The sequence below is a fragment of the Myotis lucifugus genome, unplaced genomic scaffold, assembly GCF_000147115.1.
Source record: "Myotis lucifugus unplaced genomic scaffold, Myoluc2.0 scaffold_474, whole genome shotgun sequence".
Lineage (NCBI taxonomy): Eukaryota > Metazoa > Chordata > Mammalia > Chiroptera > Vespertilionidae > Myotis > Myotis lucifugus.
In genome coordinates this window covers 272531-295202 of record NW_005871522.1, presented here as the reverse complement: position 1 = coordinate 295202, position 22672 = coordinate 272531, and the positions used below count along the sequence as shown (strand labels likewise).

At 56.2% G+C, this 22672-nt stretch overlaps 1 protein-coding gene across 2 annotated transcripts; it reads left to right on the top strand.

The window, feature by feature from the left end:
* Positions 1-4036: 4036 nt before the first annotated feature.
* Positions 4037-15530, top strand: S1PR3 (sphingosine-1-phosphate receptor 3). 2 transcript variants are annotated; one of them, XM_006103248.3, is made up of 2 exons: positions 4037-4289; positions 12149-15530. In XM_006103248.3, the coding sequence occupies exon 2, from the start codon at positions 12277-12279 to the stop codon at positions 13408-13410; it is 1134 nt and encodes a 377-aa protein (XP_006103310.1). In that variant the 5' UTR covers positions 4037-4289; positions 12149-12276; the 3' UTR covers positions 13411-15530. The 2 variants fall into 2 exon arrangements, with proteins under 2 accessions (XP_006103310.1, XP_023600344.1); XM_023744576.1 differs by lacking the exon at positions 4037-4289 and adding an exon at positions 11441-11788.
* The last annotated feature ends 7142 nt before the right edge of the window (positions 15531-22672 follow it).

Here is a 22672-nt window from a genome sequence, read left to right as displayed (position 1 = left end):
AGGAGACCAAACATTTATTTTGTCTTATACCACAGGGTCCAGGTGCTCATGTTCCATGAAAGGGCGGGCACATTACCACCCTCACAAAAGTACAGTTCCCGGGCAGCACGCATGCGCACCCAAACACCCACACACATACCCATAAGCACACATGCACACACATGTCCATATCTACACACATGTAGACTCATATACACACAAGCACACATGTGGACTTGTATAACACACATATACACAGTTACATCCTTACATGAACACACACTCACTAGTTAGATGTCTGAATATCATAAACATCCTTACAAAATATGAAATGTAAATAGAATAATTCTCGGAATCTCTGTTGGTTCCTGGCTGCCATTCAGGGTGGAGAAAGGGGTGCATGAGGCATGAAGATGGCACAGGCGCTGTAGGAATGAAGTCATGATTAAAGCTGCGAAGTTCAGCTTTGGCAGTGTCTGTGAACGAATGAGTATTTCCTGTGAAAGAGTTCTGGTGGCCAGTCAGGGGCTTCGAGTCCAGACGGGGTCACTGCACACAGGGCCAAGTTTCCCTTCGCAAATCCATATCCAGGTCATTTCTCCCCGGCCTTGTGTGAGCGACCTCACTCACGGTGATCTGTCAGAGAGCCACACCCGGTCCCAACCCTGCCCAGGGCTCCTTTCCATCGGGTACCCTCCCCTGCCCCCGCCCCGCCCCCAGCGCCAGGGCTCCCTCCCGGCTGTGGCTCACCCCACATTGTCCTGAGTGCACCCGTGAAGCGCTGCCTCTGAAATAAAAAGACAGCACGCACATTTACTCAAGATGAGAGCTAAAACAGAGCTAAGAATAGACACAGCAGATTAATTCTGACCGAGGGACTGAGAAAGGTGTCCTGGGAGCAGGAGGCAGAGGCTAGGAGGGAAGGGGATGGGGGCAATAAGGACATTTACAGGAGGGAGGGTCTGCCGTCCCAGCCCTCAGTCCTCAGCCCTGCAGTCCCCGTCTCGGCGCCGGCCTCTTCCCTGTGCTGGGGGTCTTCATCACACTGCACCTGTGTGCCAGGCTGCAGGCGCTCGTGCAGGGAAAGTGAATCCATTTCCTTTTAAAAATTACAAATAGCCCTGACCGGTTTGGCTCACTGGATGGAGCGTCGGCCTGTGGACTGAAGGGTCCTGGGTTCGGTTCCGGTCAGGGGCATGTACCTTGGTTGCGGGCACATCCCCAGTGGGAGGTGTGCAGGAGGCAGCTAATCGATGTTTCTCTCATTGATGTTTCTGGCTTTCTGTAATGTTCCCTTCCTCTCTGTAAAAAATCAATAAAATATATATATTTTTAAAAATTACAAATAAATAAGTAACATATTTGTTCAAATGTTATTCAATGTTGGAACCATGTGGCTTTCAAAAGTATACAGATATAAATCATACCATCTTTTTATTTTATCCCATAAGCCTAGATTTGATTTGATAGCCTGAGTTCAGAGGTGGAGAAATATTTGAGTTTTCTCCAACTTTTACTATGAAATTTTTTTTAACATATAAGGAAAGGGAACACATTGTACAACTCCCTCCCCATTTCCACCAACAAGATTGCTAACACTTTGTCGTATCAGCTTTATGTGTGTGTATTGTTTTTGCAGAATAATTTACAAACAAGTTTCAGACATCAACACATGTCACCTTTTAACAGGGTGAAATAGCCCCCAAATAAGGCTATTCTCCTAGAGAAGCAGTGTGCTGTTATCGCACCCAATAACATCAACAGAACCCTGTGACAGCATTCAGTACCCGTCACACTGACACGCCCTCCACTGGTCTTCCGTGACGGTCAGTTGATGCAGGCACTGTCAGGCTTGTGGTTATGAATGGTGCATCTTGTTAGCTGTGTTTGAACTAGGACAAATGTCACCCCTTTTCTGACATTGACCTGTTTGAGGAGACCAGGCCAATGACTGACTCTAGGATGGCCACTCTCAGAACCGCTCCGCCTGGTGTCATTCACCTTGTTGCTCCCTCCCTTCTCCATCCCGTAAAGTGGAAGTGCAGGCTCCACACCTGACCTCTGATTCAGGTTAAGCATTTTAGCAAGAACAGAGCATGGGTGCTACTGTGCGCTGGATTCCGCATCACCGTGCTGCCGGCTTGATCCAGCATGCGTGGCCCTCGTTACACACTTACATACTTGCTCCTGTTACGTACTGGATCCCATTACATACTTGATCCCGTTAAGGTGCTGCAAGCCAGGCATGGCCATTGCAACTGGAAAATGTTTTCTTTCACCAGTTAGCACGGTGCGGTTAGCCAGTTCTCCACACAGCGGGCACGAAGTCACTTGGTCTGACTGTCCTACAGGGCTGCAGGCTGGGAACTGGCTAACTCCCACTCTGTCACAGGTCCAGGCGGGCATTGTGCTGTGCAGAGCGCTGCCTGCTGAGCAGGGGTGCGGCGGAGACTTGTCTTCAGAGACTTTGGGTGAGGGCTGGCCTCCTGAGGAGCCGTGGGAACCTGGTCTCAGGGCGTGTGGGAGCTCAGAGGGGCCCTGTCAGGCCCCAGGGACTGAGCTTTAGGCCAGGGAGCAGGGAGTGAGTGGGGGTGGGACTGGTGAGGGGAGAGTCCCCAGGACTGGGAATCTTTGGGGAAACAGCCTTGTCAGAGAGGAGTTTCAGCAAGGCCGCTGTGTGTCCGCTACTGGGGCCCTTCGGCCACCTGCGGTGAGGAGCCCCGTTATTTTCTAGGGCTTCTGGGGTCGCAGACACCGGGGCGGGTACAGTATCTTGTTGCCCTGCTGATGGCAAGTGGCCCAAGTCACAGTCCCTCCTCACCATTTCCTGACTTGATGCTGTGGGAGTGGAAAATGGAGCCACATTCGGTCTCACTTGCCATTTGGGACGGATACGGCTTCTCGGAGCTGGTACAAGACACCATGAGTGAGTCCAGAGGCCAGTGCTGAGGGCGGACAGGCAGGTGGACTAAGGGGCAGGGCAGGGGCCGCCTCCCTGAAGCCCTGAGGGCAGGCCGGGGCCGGCGCCGCTCCGTCCTCCAGCCAACATGCCCAGGCTCGGGTTCCTCGGGCGCGGCGAGCCGTGCGGAGCCCAGCGGGACTCGGTGCCGCGACATGGCACGTGCCCTCAGCGCCCAACACCCCGGCGCCAGGGAAAGGCTGCTCTGGGCGCCTCCTCTGGAGCAAGAGCGCACCCGAGGGGCAGGTATCTGAGGGCGGCCCCTCCCCACGTGTCCCCACCTCGCTCCGCGCCGCCTGCGGCTCCAGTCCTTCCGCCCGGGATTGCACAGCCCGCGCGGGCCGCCGGCGGCCGGGTTCCCGGCTTCTTCACGCCTCTCCTCCAGCTCCGCCGCCAGAAGGTCCAGGGCCGGCTGCTGCGCTCGCTCACTCCGGGGCCTCCGCGTTCCGTTTCCAAGAGAAGATTCGCAGTCGCCTGCTGGCCTTCTCCTTTCGGGAGCGCTTCGCCAGGAGCATCTTATTCAATCACAAAAGAAGATCGTGCGTGTGTGGGCGAGGCTCGCTGAGGTCCCCGCGGCGGCTCGCGGCCGGGCGGCCTCCGTGTCCAGCGCAGGATGCATTCGCGGGGCGCGTGGGCCAGGCGCCCGCCTTGCACCCGGGCTCCGAAGGGGAGCCGCGCGTCGGGCCCCAGGCGCTCCCCTACCAGCTAGGGTTCGTCCGTTTCGAACGGAAATGGCCGTGGTCGAAATAATGGTCGTTAATAGTAATCATTGGCCCAAACTCGCCGTCAGCGTGATCCCCCCATTTCCAGCCCCGGGTCCAGTTCGGGCCGGTCCCCGCTGGGTCTTGGGCCCGGTGGGTCCGGGAGCTAGCCTGGCAGGCGCGAGGTCTGGAGGTCGCCCTGGGGCCGGGGCGGGAGGCGAGCGGGCCCCTAGAGCCCTGCGGCGGGGCGCTGGGGGCCAGAGTGGCCGGGAGACGGCGGGCGGCTGCAGGCGGCCAGCCGGGCCCCGGGGCGGTGGGGAAGGGTAGGGGGTGGAGGAGGGACGGAGGAGCCGGGGGCGCGGCGCTGGGAGCTGGAGGTGGGCATGGAGGCGGGATGCGGCCGGGCCCCGCCCCCGGGGAGCTGGGCAAGTTTGCGCTCGGCTCGCGCGCGCAGAGGCCGAGGGAGCCGGTCCGGGGACGCGCGACTGGGATCCGGAGCTGAACGTGGTGGCAGGACGAGCCCAAGCGAAACCTCCAGGCCTGGGTGCGAACCCCTGAGCCCCAAGACTATCCGGTGGGCCAACCCAGCTTGCGTCTGAGCGCAGGGCGCTCCAGGATGCCGGGGGCCCAGGCGCCCTACCCTGACGGAGGTGAGCCGGCGGGGCCGGGGTCGCGGACTCCGGGGCGGGTGGGGGCCGCTGGGTCCACTTTTCTCATGAAATCCCCGCCGATTCCGGGCGCAACAGGGACCTGGGCGGACGTGCACTCCACGACAGCACCCCCTCCCCCAAACCATCCATCCGGCGACCGAGCCGCGGCAGGGGGAGGGGGCGCTTCCCTATAAACTACATTTGGAGCCTTTAAACTCAGCCGCTTCTCAACAACCCGAATGAAAGAGAAGTGGCTTTTCTTGGAGAAATTCCACCCGTCGTTTAACTTGGACAATTAAGGCGTTAGGTGCGCTCCCAGAAGGAGGACCGGGGACTCTGGAAGTGTGTGGCTGTGGTCCTTCTCCTGGTAAAATCATTTTCTAAAGTTATATTCGTCCCCAAATTCCTTTTTTCTTTTTGGCTCTCAAACAAGGCAATCAGGGCTGTCAGATTAGGGCCGGAGGGTCAAGTCCGGGTGCGGTCGGGAGGCGCCCACAGAAGCCCGTGCGCGGCACACAGGCAGATAAAGCCGGGAAGGGGCCGGAGGGCTCTGCTGCGGGAGCCTGGCCGGCTTCCCACTGTTCGCCGCCAGTCTCTGAAACGTCGCTCTCTCCCTCTCCGACTCTCCCTCTCTCCCTTCGTGACACCGGACACTACCAATGACATATTCTTTGTGGTGTTTTTATATTTAGATGTAAAAGAGGGACTTCTTGCTAGACTTTTTTTTTTCCAGAAGAACACGATTTGCTTTGGAGATAAAGGAAGGACGGCAGCATGACAGAGGCTCTTTTGGGAGATTATTTAAAAAATGCAGAGTCCACCCTGCAGGCAGTGCCCTCCCAGCTGGAGCTCTGGGCGCTTCCAGAACCGGGAATTTCTGGACATCAGGGGTTGAGACCTTTCCCTCAGTCACATGTTCATACTTCACCTTTCCAGCATTCCTTTCTTCGCTGGTGAGCATCGTGCAGGCGTGACGAAGAAAAATGTAGCTCCTAGAAAGTGCAGGGGCAGGATTCGGTTCTGCGGGGCTGCGACTGACAAGGTGGCCGTGCCTGTGGCTGGGGTGGTGCAGGAGGTGGTGGCGGTGGTGTGTGTGGTGCTCAAGTTGTGGGAGTGCCTGGATCTGTACAATTTCTCACTTAATGGATGCAGAGCTGGATGCCAGTAGGAATAATTTTTGTTGTCATAGAGGAGCCACACGTGTTTTCTCGTCAGCAGATGTTCACACTGGGCCTGCTAGTCCAGCCGCTCTTGTCACTGGGCACGGGGACAAGATCTAAAATGCAAAGTCAGCCTTAAGAGCCTCCTCTAAGACATAGGTTCAATGATTTCTCATCCAGTTTTCATTTTTGAAAAGGCCCTTCTTCTTTAATGTTTGTGAATTTCCTTAAGTGCACGACACTCCTAATTTATCCGCAGCGGATAGATGAAACTCCCGTTTTCCTGTAGATCGGGGGTGGGGACCCTTTTTTCTGCCAAGGCCATTTGGATATTTATAACATCATTTGTGAGCCATACCCAATTACCAACTTAAAAATTAGCATGCTATAGTTTGTCAAACATTAATTAACTCACCCCTAATGCCTTGGCACAGCCAAACCAAATGACCCCGCCCCGCGGGCCTTACACAGCCTGTGGGCGGGACGTCCCCCACGCCTGCTGCGGAAGGAGCCTTACGTATTGACTAATGGCTTTCTTTCTCAAAACGCGGAATTGATTTTCCTTTCTCTGGGAATTATGACACACTTTTTTAAAAAAAATGTATTTTATTGATTTTTTACAGAGAGGAAGGGAGAGGGATAGAGAGTTAGAAACATCGTTGAGAGAGAAGCATCGACCAGCTGCCTCCTGCGCACCCCCTACTGGGGATGTGCTTGCAACCAAGGTACATGCCCTTGACCGGAATCGAACCTGGGACCTTTCAGTTCCCAGGCCGACGCTCCATCCAGTGAGCCAAACCAGCCAGGGCTATGTCACACTTTTGATTCCATTGTATTTCTTCCATCCCCTAAAGATAATTCAGTATCTATAGTGTATGCATATATTTTTATTACAAAAATTTTGAGAATTTGAGCATGTCATAATCTTGAAAAGTTAGGGGTGCTATTTTGTGAGACCCTATTTTGTCTGCCAGGACTTAGAACCATAACTTGAGTGCTGACAGCTGACGAGGCACCCTCGGGCCTGGGTGCCGCCAGCCAGGACCGCACCTTCGCACTGGGCCTGCAGGAGCCCATTGCCTCGCACTCGGCTTCCTAACTCTTTCGCCAGTTTTGGAGTTATTTCCTATTATTTCTTTGCCATATATTTTCTGCTCAAGTAATTAATTGCCTTAAGAGGTTTTCCATAAGCTTTTGAAGATGATACTGTGTGGAATCCTATCTAGTGTCAATTAATAGTACATTTCAGTTATTACTGTGACAGTTACTGGACATAAAGTTGCCTCTTTTGTTTGTTTTTTCCTTTATTCCAATTTTGAGGAATTGAAGCTTTGTCTGTGAGAGACCGGACATCAGGCCGGTGGGGTCAAATCAGTGACAAGATTGCTTGGTGGAGAGTGTGGCACCTGGTGGTGCATCTGGCATCCCATCAGCACGGTGAGCTGGAGTGGGAGTCCTGGGCAGCTGATGGGGCTCTTTGGCCTGGATGCTGCTGCTCCATTTCCTGGAGGCAGGGTTTTCCATCTACTCCAGTAAAGCCGCTAGCACAGTAGCTAGAGGCGATTTGGCTCGGAAGCATGCTAGGGATGCTCTTATCACCATGGAGGTGAAGGACACGTGGAAAGGTGGTCACCTCCAGAAAAGCTTATGCTTAATGTGGTGATCTGGGCACAGACATCCAGCCCAGCTTGGCCTCTTCCAAGTCTCCGCCTCCCTCCCCACCTCCCCAGCCTCAGTTTCCTCCTGTGTACATTCAGAAGGCAGATGGGAGGCCAGACGTGGTCCCTGCGAGGTGCAGTGTGCGTTGCACAGGCCATGTCACCGAGTGAGAGCACGGTTTTGGGAAAGGATGGGAGGGACCCCACCCTTAGGACTTCTTAGGCAGAACACCTCTTGTTTGCATATACCTTTAGCTGCCTTGAGGAGCTCAGGTCCACACCCCTATTGGTCCTGTGAGGATCTTGGTAGGAATTCAGTCCTGTGTCTTACTTAGAGCAAGCAGGGGAGAGAAAGTTTGGAAAGCTTAGTTGAGAAACAAAGAGAGTAAGACCTCTTGCATTAAAAGCATTTGTCCCCTGAGGGACAGGCCTAGGTGCCCAGGGGAACGAGCACTGACCGTGAAACCCTCACCTGGATGGTGGACAGCAGCGGTTTCTCACCGGAAGCTCCCTAGTGGCCGGAAGCACAGTGCAGCCTGCGAGGCGGTGTGCGCAAAGCCTCTGCTGTGAGCTGCTTCTGAAAGCAGAGAGGGGCCGCCTGAGAAATCCAGAGCGAGGGGAATACTCACCAGCAAAGGGATTTTCTGGGGCCATGAACGGCCAACTCATTCTTTTGAAAGAAAAAAGTCTTGCTTTCCAAGGAATTTTGCTTGTTGGCAAACGTGTGGTGTTTTCATTCCGTTTGGAGGATGAGCTAGTACAGTGGTCGGCAAACCGCGGCTCACGAGCCACATGCGGCTCTTTGGCCCCTTGAGTGTGGCTCTTCCACAAAATACCACGTGCGGGTGCGCACGTATGGTGCGATTGAAACTTCGTGGCCCATGCACAGAAGTCGGTATTTTTTGGAAGAGCCACACTCAAGGGGCCAAAGAGCCGCATGTGGCTCTCGAGCCGCAGTTTGCTGAGCCGCAGTTTGCCGACCACGGAGCTAGTTGATTCCCTGGGAGACACGCCTATTGGAAGCACTGCGCCCTGCGAGACGTCTCGTCTGACCGGGAGAAACTCCTCGCTGCCCTATTGTGCTTTCCTTTTCCGCCGTGAGAGGAAGAGACCCCAGGCCTTGTGGACGTATTTTCCTGGACTTTTCTCTCTTTCTTCTTCTTATAGTTTGTTTATTTTTCAAATTGACCCGTAGAGAAAGTGACTCGTTAGCGTGGAAAGCACATCTGGAACCCATCGGCCGCCCCGTGCTCTCTCCTCCGCTCCCCCGTGGATGTGCCCCTTGGGAACGCAGGGAAGGGACCACCCCTGGCTGGACAGGCCTAACCTGGGTGACCGGCTGGGAACCACCTCCCAGAGGCATTTTGTTCCTTCTCTGTGGAAAGTGTTGGTACTGAAACGCCTGGAGGTGGCCGGGAAGATCCCAGCCTACGAGTTCGCAGTGAGACCCTGGGGAACCGCCTGTGAGTAGGTGAGGGGCTCAGGCCTGGGCAGCGTGCCTCCTCCAGGTGAGGAGGAGCCCGAGGGACCCAGGCTCCCCAGTGGGCGGCAGCCAGGCCTGCTCCAGGCCGCAGCACCATGGGAACGTAGATTCCTTGGAAGACCTCTGCCGACGAGCCGTGTCCCTATTACAACATGCCCAGCTTTCTAAGGATCTACGGGACCAGCCAGCACACAGTTCTCAGCGTTGGGCTTTGCGTGTTCAGGTGGAATTTAAGCAGCGATCAAACTTGTACATTGTCTCTGCCAGCCCCAGACACTAATTTTTAAAATAAGACAAAATGTGAAATGTGTAAATCTCGCCCTCTGGGGGCTCTCCTGCTCCACACACACACTCACTGCCGGACGCTGGCCGAGCCCAGGAAGCCTCTCCAGGGACCCCCGGCATCAGAGCCCACACTCAGTACCAACACCACATGCTCACGGATCAGTGGTACCGCGGCATACGGGCACGTGCTCACACAGGACGTGGGCATGCAGAACACAGAAAGACCACCCATGTCCACAGGCAACAAATAGTGCATCTGTCCGATCAGCATCCACCCCCATGACTGGCAGGAGCACCCCCCCCCCACCCACCCCCAACACAGCTGCTTCCTGCTGGGCTCCTTCATGTGAAGGTCAGCCACAGGCTGTACTAAGGGATGAGAAGCCCAGACAGTGGTCCCATTTGGGAGGGGTTTGGGGCCCCGAGAGGCCAGCCTCAGGGGCGCTGGGTTGGGACCCGTTTCTGGGGTGAGGTAGCTGGCCTCCCACAAGATGCTGTTGAGCAGGCACAGCAATGTTCAGGCGCATATAAAATCAGGCTGGCCCTTAGCCGGCACTCAACTCTCAGGCTGGGTCTATTCTCTAATGTTGATAATCCAAAGAAAATATGCTTTTAAATTCCAAAGACAACTGGATGTCTTCCAATTACACAAAATGTGGAGACTCACATTTAACCAAAAAGTGTTCTAGAAAAAATATGCTCCTCGCCCTGGCCTGTGGGCTCAGCTGGTTGTCCCAGGCACCGGGGGTTGCCAGTTCGATTCTTGGTCAGGGCACATGCGGTGTGGGCTCAATCCCCGGCCTGGGGCATGTAGGAGGCGGCCGATGGGTTTTAGGCTCTCACATCGATGTTTCTCTCTCCTTTCCCCTTCCTCTCTCTCTGAAAACCAGTCAACAGTTTCTCTTCCCTGCCCTGGTGCTGGGCCTTTCCCATGAACAAGGACCTCTATTGGTGGTGTCCTTGGCGGCACCTTCCTCCGTGCGGGCCACGTGAGCGCTCATTCAGGGGCGCCCTTGGGGCCGAGTTCTGGTCGTGGGGTCCAGCGATGGGGCGTGGGCCGCCGCATTCACCGCTCACAGATAACGAGAAGCCGTGAAGAGGGCGCACACATTGTTGGGCGCCCCTGAACCATGCCAGGTGCTGTGGGCGACGCTGTGAGCTTCAGGATGCCACTGAGGATCAGGCCAGGCCCTGCAGGCAGAGGGCTCGGAGCCTGCCAGCTGCTACCATTTCTACTTTTAAAAACACAGCTTGGGATTTGTTTTAAAAAGTGGTGCACAGCCTCAGAAAAAAGTCAGCACGGGCTGGGCTGATTCTAGAAAATGCCACACCAGGGAGCATTTGACTCAAGCTTGAAGGACTGACAAGATTTAAGCGAAAATGAGGGAGGGACAGGAAAGGAGGTGACACCAGGTGACTTGCCCTGTTAACTCTGGAAGAAGCAATAGAGGTCTGTTGTCCAATGGGGGCGGGGTTCCAGGGCTTGGGGCACCGGGCAGCCTTGCCTTCTGCCCAAGGCAGCAAGGCCCCTGGCCTGAGTGGGCCACGGCCAGGGAGGCAGCCTGGGCTGCTGAGCAACGGAGGAGACTCGCCCGGGCCCCCTGCAGGCCCCACTGCTAGTCCAGCCGCAGAGCTGCCCACGGTCCCCTTTTGAAGTTAGGAGAGGTTTCCAACACACTTGGCCTTCAAGCTGACCTCCAGGTCCTCCGTGGCCTTAGCTGTCATGGAGGGGCCAGGGAAGGGCCAGGGGCAGTTCCAGGCTGAGCGCAGGCAGCAGCTCCGGTGCCAGGACCTGCGGGGTTTCCAGAACAAGCAGCAGTGAGGCTCCTGGACACTGGGGAAACCCAGAAAGACACAGTGGGGCCCCTGTGCCCAGGCTCAGAGGACAAGGTCCCGCAGGCCAACGAAGGGCGGGAGGGAGGGCCTGAAGTATTGCAGGGCCCTGGGACCAGCACCTGAGGGCGGGAAAGCAGCTACCTGGAGGGTCCCGTGGGCAGGGCGCCCTGTTGAGGTCTCCTCTGCTTCCCCCTCACAGCAGCTGCCCACGCTGATCCCTGTGTCCTTCCAGGCGCCAAGGCCTGTCTGGGCCTGAGATGAGCTCAGTGGGTAGGTGAGGCCTTCAGAGCCCATCACACCCCAAAATGCAGAGCCCCAAGTCATTTGCCCTCAATCCAAATCTAAGGTTGTGAATTAAATGTTAAAAAGTACAAAAAAACTTCACCGAATACACACGGTGGGCTGTTTTAGATTAACGCCATCTGATCTTAATTACGCATTTTTTATTCAAATAACTTAAAGGTAAAGTCAGTGAGTCCACTGAAAGCCCTTTCTTCCTTGGTAGCTGGGTCCCCCTGGACATCCCAGGAGGCCACAGGCCGGGTGGGGAGTGTCCAGGTCGGTGGGGGAGGCATTAAAATCCGGGGCCACCCAGGGCCTGGCTCGTGGGCTCACCACCTTCACTGTCTCACTAGTCTCCCAAGTTGGTTGTGTCTTTGGGCTCTCGTGCACTGATTTGATTTAGTTTGGGCGGGGGGTGGGGGGGTGGGGTAGTTAGTTACAGCTGCTATTCAGGCCTTTGAATTTTAATTCAAACTCCAAGTCCACGTGCTTGGCCTTGCTTTCTCTTTCTCCCTTTAAGCTCAGTGGAAGTTGACTCCACTTTGACAGGTGTGTATTCCTCCCTCCCCAGCTCCACGCTCAGCTGCTCGCCAGCGAAGTGGCTTCGAGTTCTCACGCCGTCCTTCCCTAGGGGCAGCGTGATCTGAGGTCAGGGCTCTGGGCCCTGCAGACCTAAGGGCCATCAGGATGTGGCTTCTGTCCTGGGCCCTGCTGGGCTCCAGGGAAGGCAGTCGGGCAGTGTGGGCTGTCCTGTGATGTCACCCTAAGACTCACCAGAGAGCTCTCAGAAACCAGGTGGGCACCTTCCCTCGTCCATCCTATTTTTTTCGGCCTCAGACACTCCTCAGCTTCTCCTGCTAACTGAGAATAACGGTGTGCCCGCTCCCGTGCAGTGGGTGGGGATTAACCGATAGCATTTCCAGAGGGAAGTTCTCTTCGGGTCTGTGAATGACCAGGGCTTCTCCCTGAATGCCCTTCCTGGCAACCAGACACCAAGCATTCCCCAGCCCTCCTCCATCAGCGGGAACTTGGCCTGTGTTGAGAGGCCCTCTCTGAGCCCCTAGGCCCAGCTGTCCCAGTGCTTCAGCATTTGTGGTGCCTCCCTCCAGCTTTGCTGCCACCCTTGCACTGGGCCCCTCCTTTTTCTGTTTGCAGGAGCCCATTCCCAACACCCCAGCAGGCGGCTGGCCAGGATCGCTCCGGAAGCCTGCGCTGGTCTTTGCTAGAAATGGACGTTCCTGAGGCGCCCTCTGGTGGATCTGACGGTCTGTAAATTCCAAGTGATGTCCAGGGTCCTCACGCCGCGGCCCAGCCCCTCCCCGGGAAACGGGACTCTGTACGAACATTACAACTACGTGGGCAAGCTGGCCGGCCGGCTGACGGACGCCCCCGAGGGCAGCGCGCTCACCACCGTGCTGTTCCTGGTCATCTGCAGCTTCATCGTCCTGGAGAACCTGATGGTTCTGATTGCCATCTGGAAAAACAAGAAACTTCACAACCGCATGTACTTCTTCATCAGCAACCTGGCTCTCTGCGACCTGCTGGCTGGCATCGCCTACAAGGTCAACATCCTGATGTCAGGCAAGAGGACGCTGAGCCTGTCTCCCACGGTCTGGTTCCTGCGAGAAGGCAGCATGTTCGTGGCCCTCGGGGCTTCCACCTGCAGCTTACTGGCCATCGCCATCGAGCGGCACCTGACCATGATCAAAATGAGGCCGTACAATGCCAACAAGAAGCACCGAGTCTTCCTTCTCATCGGGATGTGCTGGCTCATCGCGCTCTCGCTGGGAGCCCTGCCCATCCTGGGCTGGAACTGCCTGCAAAACCTCCCCGACTGCTCCACCATCCTGCCCCTCTATTCCAAGAAGTACATCGCGTTCTGCATTAGCATCTTCACCGCCATCCTGGTGGCCATCGTGATCCTGTACGCGCGCATCTACTGCCTGGTGAAGTCCAGCAGCCGCAGGGTGGCCAACCCCCAGCACTCGGAGCGGTCCATGGCCCTGCTCCGCACCGTGGTGATCGTGGTGAGCGTGTTCATCGCCTGTTGGTCCCCACTCTTCATCCTCTTCCTCGTCGACGTGGCCTGCAAAGTGAAGGAGTGTGCCGTCCTGTTCAAGGACAAGTGGTTCATTGTGCTGGCAGTGCTCAACTCCGCCATGAACCCCGTCATCTACACGCTGGCCAGCAAGGAGATGCGGCGGGCCTTTTTCCGGCTGGTCTGCAACTGCCTGGTCAGGGCCCAGGGCACCCGCTCCTTGCCCATCCAGCTCACTCTCGACCCGAGCAAGAGCAAGTCCAGTGGCAGCAACAGCAGCCCCTCCCCGAAGAGCAAGGAAGACATTACCCAAACGGCCCCCTCACCCTGCATAACTGACAGAAACAAAACCCTGCAGAATGGGCTCCTCTGCAAGTGAGGGCGGGGCTCCCGGGGCAGGTCCTCGCATCTCCACGGGAGGAGCAGCACCCAGCCCTGCCGCACCTGCTTATTTTTTTTAAATATATTTTTATTGATTTCAGAGAGGAAAGGGGAGGGAGCAAGACAGAAACATCAATGATGAGAAAGAATCATTGATCAGCTGCCTTCTGCACAACCCCCAATGGGGATCGAGCCTGCAACCCAGGCATGTGCCCTGACCGGGAATGGACCGTTACCTCCTGGGTCATAGGTTGACACAACCACTTATAAGTATCAGCCTCGCCAGGGCTTTACCGAAGCTGAGACTCGGGAAATCTGTTTTGCCAACAGCCTGCTGGGTGAGGCTGTCTCTTCAGGCTGGGACTCAAGGGCTCGCCAACCCATTTCAGTGTAGACAGTGCTCTTTGTCCGTTTCCGGTCAAAAGCCTTCCAAGGGTACCAAGCTGCACGGGGCTTCACGGGGCCCCTGTGGCATGTGCAGAAGCTGCCGCACTCAGTGCAGTTCACAGGTAACACGGACATGTTCTGACCGTGCTGTTAGGACATGACTGGGAACAGGTGACACCAGTCCCAGCCTCAGACAGACGTGAAGTCTGGAGTTGAGCAGGTGTTGATGCCAAAATTCTCAGAAAGCCCTGCCCAAGGCTGTCCCAGAGCGTGGATCTGACCTCACACAGTCCTGACACGTGCCCAGGAGCAGGTCAGTGTTTGAAGGATCCTGGCAAGAACAGCCGAGTTCCCCCAGGACCTGCCTCACCCTGCACAGTGTTAAGGACATCCGGAGCCAAATTAGCCAAATTACATGATTATTCATGGGTTTCCCCAAATCACAAAAAAGTCAACCATGGTCCTTCAGGAGCCTGAGCCCCAGACCAACTAAGAAAGGCACCTATTCGGAGAAGCCAGGACAGACCCCGGGGCCGCCTCATCGAGTTGCCGGCAGCAGCCACCTGCTGAATGGAACATTTCTACTGAATTCGGACAGGTTACGAGGCATCGCTTTGATCCTGTGTTAAGTTTGGTTCTGTATCCGGAAAGCACCACGTCAGAACCCCGTGTTGTCACAGCTGAGGAGCTGGGCCAGCTGCGTGTCACCACTTCCGGAAGCTGCCCTGACAGTCACTGTTCCAGCAGCTGCATTGTCAGGGGGCAGACGTGAGCTGGGGGCTGCGCCCTCCTCCAGGAAGTGTACCATCACGATCTTCCTCCGGCGCAGGCCGGCTGTGTCACTGTCTGCCTTACGGGGGGTGCGCCAGGCGCGCTCGTGCGGCTCGTCCCCAGGGATTCTCCGTGAGCACAGACCAGAGCCACGTCTGTAGAGCTCTCATACGCACACGGTTGACGTGCTGAGTTCTTGAAAAATCAAAGCAAACAACCTTCAAAAGGGTTCTTACTTGGGGAACCTTCATGAAGTTTTAGTTTCGGTGCGAATGTTACCTGAGTAAAGACGGAAGGAGTAGTATTAACACATTAACTTCTCTGCAGAGAAATTGACTCCTGTTTTTCTGACACGAGTTCCTGTCATTAAGGGACATTTCTGTGGTCCTGGCGCATCTCTATGGGGTGACCTCATGTTATTACTGACGACATACATCCTGTTCGTAAGGAGAGGTTCGTCAGTGGCATTTTTTGTTACCTTTTTACATCACTGAAAAAGGACTTATTCCTTTACCCTGTAACATGAGAAAACCCAGGGCATTTCTTGCAAAGTTAAGCATTAAGGTACGGGGTTCAGAAAAAACACACCAGACAGCCAAAATGGTGGGCATTCCCTTTCGCTGAGGTCACGGCGTGCCTGTCATGGTTCGAGTTGGTTTGGGGCCCAGGTCTCGGGTGCTAATAATAGTAACACTTTGCACCATAGCCACAACTTCCGTTTGAAATAACACAAGACGTTCAAACAATCTGAATGAAAAGTACTCACAAGAGTAATTGTGTTCATTTGATATGTGCAAAAAATAATCAACTGTAACATGCCGTGTGCACTCCTAACAAGCCAGCCCAGAGGTCTGAGTGCTCAGCCACAGACAGCCTGCCCAGAGGTCTCGTTCAGTTAGTAACCTGCGTTACGTCCCATGTATGTGTGTTAAACAATAAAACCAAAAGCCTTTGTGTAAACCGCTGTTGGGAGTCCATGTGGGGGTGCACGCCGGGGCGACGCCTGGAGGAATGCAGCTTGGCCTCTCAGCTGGTCCCAGTGTTTCTTCAGGAATGAAACCACGCAGAACCCCGATAACCTTCCCACCTATACTTCCCTCTGGTGCTTCTTGGGCTCCATGAAGCCGGGTGCAGCGGGCTGTCCCCGTGTTGCTAGGCCAGGCTGTTGGAAGGTCAGTAGACTGCCCTTTGACAGAGAAGGCGGTGAGAGCGTGGCAGTGAAGGTGGGGCCAAGAGACGGGATGTTTGGTTCTGTCCATTTGCAAAAGGAGAGAAGAGGTCAGAACTGGCCCTTTCCCACCTTTCTCCTTTACAAGCGGTAAGTTCGTGTGTGTGTGTGTGTGTGTGTGTGTGTTATGTTCTACAGAGAACGAGGCCAGCATTCGGCATGACTAGGATGGCGGCCACAGGCATGAAGAAATCCCCAACACAGCCAAGCACCCACCTTCTGCCGCCTTTGCTTCTGCGCAGGCCAGTGAGTTGACACAGGCCCCTCAGAACGCGTCTGCCCGGCTGCCGTGCTCACCCACACCCTTGGCCATGGCCAGGCGTGGCTGTGCTCGTGCTGTAGAGACTGGAGAGTGACCGAGAGAACCTGCTTCCGGTGGAAGGGTTTCAAACTCCCTTCCCCTCTGTTGAGGCAACACAAGATCCACCATCCAAATGCGAGACTTTTCATGATGTTCTTTATTGCCCACGGAGTTACAACGACAGTCATTTAAACAACGGATGAAATAGAAAACAAGGTGCATTTTATAGAAAACTACGTTATCAAGTCCATGCTTTTAAATGGTCTCTCGGAGGGCAAAACCTCAACCCAGTGTTTGAGTGCTAAGTCAGATATCAAAGGGCTTGCCCAGAGTCAGAAATGCACTATTCTGAAAATGAAGGCACATTTTCTGATAACCAGTGGGAAGTGCAGCATTGCCTACGTGGGTGACACCCTCCCTCCTGGGCCAGTGGTGACCCTTGGGGACCAAGCAGCCCCTGCACTGGCCACCCCAGAGGCACAGGGACGTGCCAGGTGCGCGTCAGGGGCTTGCAGCTGGGGCCACGGCATCTCCTGAAGGAGGAATGTGGGTGGAGGGTGAGGAGGGCATTGAAGCCAATTTCCTTCCCTGTCGCATTGCCAGAGCTCCCAGCTGTCGGCCAAATGACTGTGGCGTTACCCCTGTCGTGGAGCGGAGAGGAGAGAACTTGCATCAGGCTTGTATTCCCCTCTGCGGGCCACGGCAGGAAGTGGTGAGTGGGCAATAAACCCAGACACAGAATTTCACAGGAAAGCTTTTCTGTTTCACAAAAGTTAATGGAAAACCAAACACAACATTTTAAAATAATATTTATCAATATGTATAATTTGTCATCCAAATGCTTTTTAAAAAAGGAAATCTTGTTGTTACACATTAAATTTATGTAGAGTTCTTGCCTAATCCTTGGCTTTAAAGATGAACTGTTTAATTCTTGCTTAAATCTGAATACAAAGAACATTCACATAATTTACAATATTTATTCTAGAACAAGTCATAGTCAAAGGAACAGAGAACATTCCATGTGCAATCAACACATAGTTGTCACAGGCAATTCTGTTTTAAGGATGGGTTTTCCCATTATTTTTGGCTTTGTGAATTGTCACTTAACCACCAAACCTCAGGACCACAGTGGGCCCTCCCACGTGCACACTTTTCTACCTACAGCATCTCGAGGTGACTCAGCCAAACGGGAACTTTGAGATTTCAATTCCCACGTGAGGGAGCCCTGTGTTTAGGGGCCTCAGGGACTCACTTATTTGGGGCCCTGTGAACGCGGGAAGGAAGAGAGAAGTGAGGAAGCTGCCTCACCTGCACCCCGCACCCCTGCCAGCAGCTCGTGCCTGCAAGGGTCCCGCCTCCTCCTGGGCCTTCCTGTCTCCTCTGCCTGCATGTCTCCTGCCCTTCAGTTGCCAAAGCCTTCAGACCCACCCAGGAGCTCCGGCCGCCACAGTCCTCTTGCCCTTGGCCACAGCCCCATCCAGCTTATCTCACCCACACCCTGTGGTCCTCCTGGGTTTCCTCACAGGCAGGCAGCTCTCCTATCCCGCACATCTCTATCCCGGGAGCCCAGACAGCGCCTGCCGCGTGGGAACTAGTGTACGGACCAGAGCACGAGAAGGCTGGTTAGACACTGAGAAGTGCCAGGGACGCAGCGGCTGAGGGAGGGCACCGCGCCTCGCCCCCCATGGCAGCTGATGGGGGCCTCTGCCACGCTTGGCCTCTCGCAGACACTGCGCACTGATGACCACAGGACGGGCGCCCCTTCTCTCCTTAGGCTCCTCCATCCCCCCATCTGCCCCGGCTGGCCTGCCCGCCCTCGTGTCCCTCTGCCGTTCCCCACCGTGGACCCTGAGGCCCTCCTGTCTGTGTCTGCAGCATCCAGGACCCTCCTCCAGATGTCTGATCCAGGACGCGTCCGTCCCCGGACTCTCAACATTTGTTTCACCGTTTGTCTAGTTGTCCTCATTAGTCAAATATCAACACCCAGGGAGGAGTCCAAGGTGTAATTTGTACAGTCAGCCTCGTGGGCACACGGACAGACGCACAGGCATCATAACAGTGCGGGCGCCTGTGTGTGCAGACACATCGCAACTGGCATTCCAAAGTTCTCGTATGACATTCAGTTTTTCTGGCTGCTATAAAATGTGCCAGTTTTAAACCCGTGCGTTCTGTCGCTTGCAAACGTATAGACCCCATTCGAGTAAATGGTGGCTGGTCGCTGGCATTTTATCTTCCAGCAATGGTTGCATGGAGTTCTAAGTTATTAACCTCACCCCGGGACCCGGGACATGAAGGAGCATGAAAACACAGGGTGGGCAAAAGTAGGTTTACTGTTGTGAGTACGCAAAACAGTTTATTCTTGTATCATTATTTATTGATTATTGTATTAATTTCCATAGGAACAACTGTAAGCCTGCCTTTGCCCCACCCTGTGCAATCACAGAGGAGGGCAGCGGGCAGTAAGGGGCATCTGAGGGCTGGCAACACACACCTGAGGGTGGTTCTCAGAGTCTACACTGCCGGCCAGCTCACTCGCGGTTTATGAGAAATGCAAGTTCTCAGGCCCGTCGAGACCTACTGAGCCAGGATCTAGGGAGGGCCCGCGGCTCTGATTCTGGAATCCCTCCTCACGCCTGCTGAGCATGAAGGCCTGTCCCTGCCAGAGGACTCCGTGGTGCACAGGCTGCCCTGTGGCTCAGCTCTGAGGTGTGTCCAGTCCCCCGTGTGGTTAGTTATCTGCCTCCTGGGATCTGCCTGATCCTGTGTGTTCTTGTCAGCTTCCTTCCCTCCCCCACCGCTGGGTCACCCCCGGAGAAACCACAGACACCCAGTTCCTCTCTGAGGGTCTGCTTCGAAAGGCACCCCAGTGACACGGAGGCAGGGCAGCATGTCCGTGTCAATGACTCGAGCTTGCCGTTATGCATTTTGGAAAAAAGCTGGATAAATGTGAGCCCGAGGAGGGAGGAACTACATCCTCTTCCATTGGGGCGAGCTTCCCTCTCCAGCCCTGAAGGACCCTAGCGGGTCCTGTGCTCTGTCCTAGATTCAGCCCGTGGCCGCCTCCCGCAGTCTCCTGGCTCCAGTCGGTGACTGAAAAATGGTTCCTCCAGCCGCACCCCCGGGAGCACCCCTGCTCATGGGGGAGCAGGACAGCTCCGCAGTTTTCCCGCTGCTCTTTCTGGGGACCAATTTTGTAAGTTTCACTACAGAACCAGAGTATCATTCTGAAACCCAAGGCCAAGATCCGTCTGTGTCCCGCAGCGCCCTACCTGCCATCTCTCCCAGCTCTCACTCCCACCACGGCCAGCACTCCCGGAGGCGGAGGCGTGTGAGAGGAGCGATGCACACTCTGTGCGGAGCATCTGAGGAAACGGCTGTCCTGCCCGCTACACGGAGTCCCCACCCCCACAGGCCCCGGGGACCGCACAGCCTAAGGTGCAGGCGGCCAGGGCTCAGAAGCGCAGGGACCAGCACAAGGCCGTGGGGCTCTGCGTGTGCACAGCCCAGGCTGGACGGGGGGCCTCTTTGCTGGGACTGCGGTGGGGGAAACCTGGCTGGCCCGCGGGTGGTGGCTGATGAGGGGCGCTGGGCAGGGCCACTCGCTTTAACGCAGTCCGGTATGAGGGAGCCATCGAGCACTGACCCCACCTGCAGGGAAAGCTTCATATTAGGAGTGGGGGCGGGGGGGTAGATAGGGGGGTGGGCAGTGGGTCCTTAGGACCCCGGACAGGCATGGGGTCAGGAAACGTGTCAACAGTGTCCTGAGCTGGGCCACAGCGTGCTGCTCCGTCACTCCTCCCAGCCTGCCTCCGCCACAGGCCTTGGCCGAACCTGGCTTGTCGCTTTGTCCCAGTGGGCATGGTGGGTGGCCACCTTTGCCACAGGAAGCTCTCAGGACACCACATGCGTCCTGTTGGGTCTCTGCCCCTTGACCCCATCACCGAGTCAGCCTGGAACAGAATTGTGCGGAAATGAGACACGGCTGGAGGCTGGGTGCGAACCAGTCCTTTGGCCGCTCAGACAATAATTTCTAAAAAGGCAGACGTGGTGGCTTTAGGCCCAGGACGTGCACTGGCAGTTGTCTCAGTGCCTGTTTATCAGACTGTCCACGGAGCCCCGGGGTCTCCCTGGGAGTCGAGCATCAAAGCTGACAAGCAGGGGTTCTCGGAGGCTGCCGGCCCCAGCAGGACAGGATGCCATCTGAAGCCCGTGAGTTCCTACCCTAGGGTGGTGCAGGCAGGAGGGGTGGGCTCCGGGGCCACTCCGCACCTGGGCACTGCAGGACCGCCCCGCCTGCCCAGTGCCCCCCGCACACGCGGAGGCTGAGCCCAGCGGCCAGGGGCCCAGGAGAGGGCAGCGGGCCTGGAGTGTTCCCTGGGCCCGAGTGGCTCTGTGTGGCCACAGCATGTGTGTCCCAGGCGGCAGGGGCCCTGGAGCCACGCCTAGTGCTGCTCTGCCTGCCCCGCCCAGGCAGGGACACCGCGGGAGAAACTGCTGGAGGAGAGGCGCCATCTGGGCAGCCAGGAGGCCCCATGGCATCTGCCTCCAGCCCTGAGCTCCATGCTCAGCGGAGCGGGGAAGGAGGGATGCGCAGACCAGCCCTGCCGCCCCACAGCGCGGGGCCTTCAGCAAGAGGAGCCTCGGGCTCCCCCGTGAGTGAGGCTCACAGCTATGCCCCCCACGTGCCGAAGGGGGAGGCGAGCTGACGCCTGTGAGCTCGGCCGGCTTCCCCGTGGAGGGAGCGCAGGCCGGAAACCTCGGCTCCGCCAGCCACGCGGCTGTTCCACTGTACGTGGTCGTGGGACCTGAGCTTTAGAATGCCTATTTTGAATTCATACTGAAACAAAATTTGATCCCCAAATACTTTTAATTTTCTAAATTGATCCTCATGCAAAAACACATCATATGTGTAGTGCTCATCACTGAGCTCAGCACTGACTTCAGAGCAGAGAGCCGCTCTGACTGCAGGTCCCCAAGAGGAAAGAGCGCAGGCCGGGCCGGAGGCCGCAGAAAGAAAGCCATCTGTCTGTGTCTGTGTCACACCACACAGAGGAGGCACACGCTTCTCACGGAGCGCAGGCGTTCGGGCCTCCGGGAGACGGGCGCAGGGAAGTCTCACCCCCCCCTCCCGCCCGGTGCAGGGCAGGGGGCAGGGCCAGCTGCTGCCTGCAGCCCCACTCAGCCCTCACGGCTGCTGGCTGACTCAGAGTGGGGCATCCGCACTGCGCCTGAAGCCAGGGAGCACAGGATGGCCTAGATTAGTTCCAATCCAGTGCAGAACATTCTAGAAGATTGAAGCCACAGTCAGCTTGGATTCACTGGACCCTCAAAGAACGAAAACTCCAAAGAAGGCTACACACGAACCCTTGGACCTGCTCCGACCCTTCCTCAGCCCATCAGATATATCCCCCTCTCCCATCCTGGCCACGAACCCCCAAAAGTTGAAATGGGGTTCACACACTTAGGAATTTTGCCAAATTAGTGCTTATCGGAATTTTAAAAATCTCTTCTTAGCTCCTCAGTCCTGAAGCCCCGAAGTTATCACGATTCAAGTCTAAGTGCGTGGGGAGGGTCTTGGGTGCGCTGATGCAGAGGTGGGCACGCTCAGGAGGCCCCCCCCCCCAGGCTTGCAGCACTGCGAGGAGCTGCCAGTGCACTGTGAGTCCTCTGTCTCTAAAACACACCCCCCCAATCGCGTAGTCTCATCCCAGATGTGTTCTAACGTCATACGCACTGTCAGCTTCCAAAGCCAGACAACCAGCCGGACTGCGGGCTTCCCCTCCACAGAAGGCGCCACGCTCGGCTCTGCGTGGGGCACACGCCTTTCCCGGCAGTAACTGGGAAACCTGCTATAGAGACAACAGTCGCTTTACCCACCAGTCTCTCCAGGAGCAGAAACTCAGACAGATTCTCAGAAGTCCCCGGCGTCAGACCGGCCTGGACCCAGGGGAACGGCTGCTGCTACTGTCCCCGGGTCAGGACTGTGAGCACGTGCTCCACTGCCTTTGGCACAGCTCGTCCACGTGGCTTCTCCACTGAACAGAGGGGTGGGGCACGTCCACCGGCAGCTCCGGAGCAGCCTGGAATCAACCGGGCGGCCCAAAGGACATCCATCCAAGGCTTTGTCCAACTGCCCCTCCACACTTACTCTTGGTCATTACTCGGATGAAACAAGGGAAGCAGTAGCCAGTGAAGATATTCACTAGTGAGGCTTGTTTTGTGCCGTATTTGGCAGCAGAATGCATCCCCAAGAACTGGACAACAGAGGTCATGGGGGACATCCTGAGCTCAGCGTGGCCCGACACAGCGGAAGTGACGCCTGCTCAGGGCAACCACAGGAGCCCCAGGTGCCGGACCGGCACACAGGTGTGAGGCAGACAGCCCAGCGGAGTCTGGAGGAGGGCGCCATCAGAACCAGCGCCCACACTGCTCTCCATCAGGCCTGGACCTCTTGGGGTGGCATCTTGCCTGACCTATCACAACGCTGTCCATTACCCACGCTCCTGCTTCTGCTCCCCAGGTTGTGCTTCCTGGGTAGACCTCCGGTAGCACTTTCCTGGTGGACTTGCCCAG

Bases quoted from the DNA above. Each gene is read 5' to 3' on its own strand.
- S1PR3 (XM_006103248.3), top strand. From the start codon at position 12,277: ATGTCCAGGGTCCTCACGCCGCGGCCCAGCCCCTCCCCGGGAAACGGG.